Here is a 5,906-nt window from a genome sequence, read left to right on the forward strand (position 1 = left end):
GGCAGTTTCAGGTAGCTGCTGCTGTTGTTAGTTTCGCCTAGGCTTAAGCCTTAGCCAAGCCCAAAACAGGGTAACCGCCTTCGGGGCCAAGTTGAGAATTTTCAAAAATCACTGCTGTCAGTGCGGGATTTCCTCTTTGCCTTCCCTGCGAGCGGTTTCTGACTTCGGGGTTTCCGTACATCCTGTACCGACATCCTCAGTTAAGCCCAACGAGCTGATAAGTCGAATTAGCATAGATTGATGAAAACATTTTGTCGCTTGTCAAGGATTTGTTTGGCATTTACACATTTACAATACATTGCGAGGAACATGAACACAACTATAGTCGGGGAACACTTACAATACACTGTTTTTACCCCCAAATGACACGGCGATAAAGTGAGAACATGACACTAAAAAAATAGTTCACGTTTTGAAAGGCACACAAAAAATTTACAGAAATCTTTTGGGAACTTCTGAGATATTTAACGCTGTGATTTATGAAATATATGAAGGAATTTTTGTAATAATTATACAATGAAAACATATTCATCAGCATATATATATCAGCAGTTTCCGCTAGCTAAGTATGAAATAAGAACGAAATAAATAAGATTCATGTATTCCTAAAAGAAACCTTATTTGTGTTGAAGGATCAACAATAGAAACTCTAATGATATATGTGAAATATAAATATAAAATTGTCGGCCATGTTTAAAATTCATTCAAAATACAAATACAAAATACCTAAAACAGTTTGTAAAATCTCAAATCAATAAAACATAAAATACTTAAAAACATGTCAAAATTTTGTAAGATTTGCTACTCGTCAGAAGGTTAAAAAATTCATAGATTAAAGGATAAGCAACTGATTTCTAGTGCCAGGTTCTACACTTTGCCTCAGTCATAATGGATACCGATTTTTATCACTTTTAAACACCCCTCATGAATCGCTCCATCCGCAGACTTGTGGTCTTGACCAAGGCCTCTGCCGGAGTGGAGCAACCATTGATCACACCATCGACACAAGCTCGGACGGTGACCCGGTACGTAGTCTCCGGCTCCAGCTGGGCCAGAGTGTAAAAGTGCTGGTTACCGGGCAGATCGATGCCTTCCGGCACCTCCTCGAGGACACACTTCTCCTCCACTTGCTCTCCCACGGAGGCATGGGAACTCTGGCACTTTGGCATGGCATGACGGATGTTATAGGATTCTATGTCTGTATCCTGAAGATCCATCTGTTTCTTCTCGATTTTCTTACGAATCCGCTCGTAGTTCATGGCATGAAGCTTTTCATATAATAATTCCGCTTCGGTGGGAGCCGCAGTGGTTGTCGGTGGAGTTGAAGGTCCTATGTCCTTTTCAATGGACAACAGATCGGCATAATCTTTAACTGTATCGAACTCTTTTTGTGGTGTTTTTTGATTGCGCCTAAAAGTGATAGAGATTAGTGATTTATTTATATATGTTTTGCGATGAAACTTACGAAACGTAAATAAGGTTGGGCAGTGCCTCTTCGTAGGTCAGAGCATCCTTATTGTAGTACTCCTCGTCATCTGGTTGAGGGCCCGAATTGTAGGGCACCACATCCATGCACTCACACTCCGCACCTTTTGAGACCAGGGGCATTGAACTCAAATAGTTGTGAGTCTTTTCCCCCTTGGTGGTGTTGTGCTTCTCAAAGGTCACCCAATATTTTTTGATTGCTCCGTTCGGGCGACGTGGTGGCCACCAGTGAAGTACCTTTCAAGGGAGTGTTAGATTTGTTAAGATTGTTGATTTATCATTAAAGGATAACTTACTATCTGGGAGCTGATTTCCGAGTTGCCATGGATCCGAAACACGGGACTGGGTCTATCTGGCAGGGTTTGGAAATAACCTATTGTCGAGTATGCATCCACCTTCAGATGGTAATCGGTTCGCGTTAGGGTCTTTACGAAATATGCGTATTGGGTATATGGTTTAAGTCCGCCTATAACATGGCGCCGGCTCCTAGAGGGCACAACCTGCATCAGCCAGCTGCAATAATAATAGTATGAAAACTTTAAATGAGCTCTGAAGCTGGTTACAAGTATTCTCACTCACTTGTCATGACCGCAACCGTGTCGACCATCATACATGGTCACATTCTGCAGAGGGGCCTCCTTGTAGTAGTAGGAGTAACCTATGAGGGTCTGCAAGGCATCGCCGTCAATGTAGTCCAGGATAATGCGCACCGCAGTGGAATTCAAATCGTCCACCTTAGGATTTAGGGTCCGCACTGCGTCCACACAAATCATCCGCTCCCCGTTTGAGTTTGGAGATACATCAGCCACCGATATATTCTCGGCGCTCTTCATTGAGCTCTGCAACTGTTGGATTTTCTCATAGCAGAGCCGTGGATTCAGGTGGAAGTAGAGTTTACCACGCTGAATGATCACCTGGTGATTGGGCGGCCAGATATGCTCCAGGTGATAGTTATTCAGAACGAAGAGAGCGTATCTAAAGGGGAATTATAAGTATATTTAATAAGTAAGTCGTATTTTTTAGAGAATTACCTAGCAGTATGCTGTTAGTAATGAATTATTATTTAATTTCAAGCTTACTTATTTTCCACTAATGTATCTCCTCGAATTAAATCCAAATTCTGCAGAAAGCTAAGCGTCAACAGTTGAGCAGAATTCATTACCTTCAGGTAGCCAGTGATCTGTTTAACAGTGACCAATGTATTTTCCAAGGCTTCCACAATTTTCTCTGTAATATAAACAAAAAATATGATGAATTTATATGAAAAAAGGACAACAAATAATTATAAAATAATACTATAACATAAATTAATACACTTTTTAATGAATTCCATACAAACTCACCCTTAATATTAGTCAATTCTATAATTAATGATCCATTAATTGTCACACAGTCCTGCAGGAGTTCCAAGTCCGCTGCAGTTTTTACATGAAAATCACCCTTACACTTCACTTGGCAATGGACCAAACCCTTGGCATCCACGACTTTCTTCTGGTTACCGGGACATTTATCTACACATAAAGAACCACGGACCTGAGGAATTCTACCCAGATCACGGCATTCCCTATTGCTAATGCACTTCCTCCTGTTTAGTTCGTAGCTGGCCAAGCATTGATTCACGCAACCCCATTTTCCCTGAAAATTGGCACACAGGGAGCAGTTTTGGGAGGAGCATCCGGTGACACAGTTGTGATCGCAGCATTTTCCGGCAAAGTCACATCCCAGGCCAGCACAGGCCTCGGGGCAATCCTTCACGCGCTGCGGACCCGGACGTAGTTGGGTGGAGTTCAGGTTCCAGCAATGTTGCAGGGATTGGTTTTGACGGAAATCATAGTCAGCGGCTACGCCACCACACAAAGGACACTGACTTGGCGGCTTGTTGTACTGTTAATTATTTAGGATTATTAATTTTCATTCTTCTAAAGAAAACAAACCTTAATTTACCTTTAAGTTGTAGTGCTGCTGTGTCCCATTGCCCATCAGGTACATCCAGTCAATGGTCTCCACAAAGCAAAGCATTGGATTGGATTCGATGCGAATGAGTCCCCTTTGGATACGCAACAGTTCCACTAGACCCAGCTCCCTGAGGTTCCTGTTCTCATAGACCACCAAGGCGTACTGATCGAAGAGCAGACCCTGACCCCGAATGATCCTGAGGCGGGGAAAGATCTCCTGCAGGCTGTTCAACCCACTGCACCGATGCACCATCAAGTAGTCACTGATCTCGGTAATGTTACTCGACATTATCTTCTGGCTAAAGTTTCCCGATGGCACTTCCAAGTAGGCGATCCGTACATGACCCACCACGTGGGTACAATTCTGAAGTTTTCGGAAGTCTGCAATCTCATTGATCTCAATCGATCCGCAGGCGATTTCAGATCCAGCCAGAACCGGCCCCAGAGCACCAAGAAACACGAGCCCAAGCAGGGGCACACCAAGCTGCCCCATGCTGCCACCTGACACTTCCAATTGAGAGCACTTGACCCGGGGCGCTCGTTAAGGGGGAGTTCGTCGATCAATTAGCGCCCGCCTGAATGTCAATGTCGTATTGTTGTTATTTTCTTTGCCGGATCGCAATGCTACAAAATTGAATGTTTTTCCGGCCTCTTGGCTGTGTTGTTTTCCCGGCAACGATTCGATCTCAACTGATGCCATTCGAACGGCGTTCTCGAGACGTTCGATCTCTTCAATTGGCCTCTTCTTTGGGTTTTGCTTTTTGTTTTGTTTCGCACTCTCATCGTTGTCTTCTAAACCCTTTTGCTACACCAGTGGAAAAAATACTTACTTAAGGTTAAGAGGTTAAACAATAGGGAGTTAAAATTTCATTAAAAGAAAAATTAATTAGTTGTTTAAAAAGAATTTTAAGCAGACAAAAGTGTATTGTACTGTATTTTCTTTGCCTATATTTTAATATGTAATAACTTATTGTTAGTTCAATAAATAAATACTCATAACACATAAGTATTTACTAAAAATTATGTTGGGTTAAAATACTTATAATATTAGAATATTTCTATATTTGTTTTAATTTAAAGAGTTCATTATCTTTTCATATTTTCTCTTTGCAACTGGTGTATAAATAAGAGCAAAGGCGGTGCCTCTTCTGTTGAGAGATTTCCGATAATTTTAATGGGGAGAGCTTCTCATTGTTTACGTTAATAAAAGTAAACATTTATGGGCATCCTAAAATATTATACATGCCGCTCTTGCAGTTGTTTTTTAATTGTTTCTTCTCCCCAAAATCGAAGTCAGCCCATTTGTGTATCCCGGTCTCAAAATTATTAAGTGGCGTCGGCAAAGGGGAATTTAGGGGGCTATTTGCTTGTATAAAATATATTAATATATCAATATTTGATTTATTATATAGCTTTAATTGCATATAAGTTATATATTGAACCCACTAAGGAGGCATGATGGATGTTATTATCCTCTGTCTTAATTTTATATAAAAACAAATGCTTTCTTAAAAGATTACAACTTAACTTTTTTCTTTTAATCTTGAATTAATGATGGTTTTTTTAGCTGGAAAATGAATTCATAATATAAATGTATCTATATAGTATAATATATAATTTATTTAAAATATATATATATTTATGTTATAAAGATTTTCATATTTTTTATATTTTTCACATTCCTCTAATATATGTAAATCAAAAATAAAGATAGTGGCATAAATTATTTTAAAATCATTGCTAAAACTGACACTTGATTGTCCATGTGTATCAGGTTTATTAATTTTTAATCTATATAAATTCTAAATATTTTTCCAAAAACCCCCTTTCTGAATAAATAATTAATATCGTGCGTCACTGTTCGTTCCCATCCCCGTGGACCGATCATTTCACGCATCTGTTACCTTTCACGTTTGTTTCTCTCCGTTGCTTCCTTTTTGCCGGCAGCCCAAAAACACTTGTTACTTCTGCATCCGCAGAGGGGGCAACGCAGACTAACCCCCCGCCACCTCCCCGGCATGACCTTGCGATTTGAGGACCGGTTCAGACTTCCCTAGCTTTTGTTTTACCCTTTTCCCCCCCACAGTTTGTTTTTGTTTTGCTTTTGTTTTTGTTGCTGCCTTCCTCGATAAAGAAAATGCGATGCTGAGCAGAAATTAAATTGCACCGGCGAACAATTCAATTAGAGGGAAAGCAAAAAAAAGACCAGGGAACGCGCTCAAAACAAGTACAACAAAAGCAAAAGCCACAAAGAAGCAAAGCTAAAACCCAATTGGAGCTAAAAGAGAACAGTGAACGGTGAACAGGGCGCAATTGGCAGTTCATTAAAGTGCAAGTAACGCATACGAAGCTCAATTGGAACCGGGGGTACAAATTCTAAATTAAGCTAGCTGCCAATTGAATAAGGACACCCAATACCACCTATGCAACCGAAAAGTAGTACAAAAATATATATTACATAAAATG

At 40.3% G+C, this 5,906-nt stretch overlaps 1 protein-coding gene across 1 annotated transcript; it reads right to left on the minus strand.

The window, feature by feature from the left end:
- Window positions 1–249: 249 nt before the first annotated feature.
- On the minus strand, window positions 250–4,139 carry Sdr (Secreted decoy of InR). The gene is made up of 7 exons (XM_020958040.2): window positions 3,430–4,139; window positions 2,829–3,369; window positions 2,565–2,712; window positions 2,065–2,460; window positions 1,782–1,998; window positions 1,466–1,722; window positions 250–1,410 (listed from the first exon to the last, which is right to left on the minus strand). Exons 1-7 carry the CDS (start codon window positions 3,931–3,933, stop codon window positions 912–914), a joined length of 2,562 nt encoding a protein of 853 aa, XP_020813699.2. The 5' UTR covers window positions 3,934–4,139; the 3' UTR covers window positions 250–911.
- Window positions 4,140–5,906: the final 1,767 nt, after the last annotated feature.

The sequence above is a fragment of the Drosophila serrata genome, unplaced genomic scaffold (assembly GCF_035046125.1).
Source record: "Drosophila serrata isolate PLE 108 unplaced genomic scaffold, ASM3504612v1 contig_241, whole genome shotgun sequence".
In the NCBI taxonomy this organism is placed as follows: Eukaryota; Metazoa; Arthropoda; class Insecta; order Diptera; family Drosophilidae; genus Drosophila; species Drosophila serrata.

What these genes read in the sequence shown, in the direction of transcription:
- Sdr (XM_020958040.2), bottom strand. Translation starts at nt 3,933, where the DNA reads ATGGGGCAGCTTGGTGTGCCCCTGCTTGGGCTCGTGTTTCTTGGTGCT. An exon ending in AGAATTGACTAATATTAAGG is followed by an intron (nt 2,713 to 2,828) that starts GTGAGTTTGTAT and finishes TTTATATTACAG; the next exon opens with AGAAAATTGTGGAAGCCTTG. An exon ending in GATACATTAGTGGAAAATAA is followed by an intron (nt 2,461 to 2,564) that starts GTAAGCTTGAAA and finishes ATTCCCCTTTAG; the next exon opens with ATACGCTCTCTTCGTTCTGA.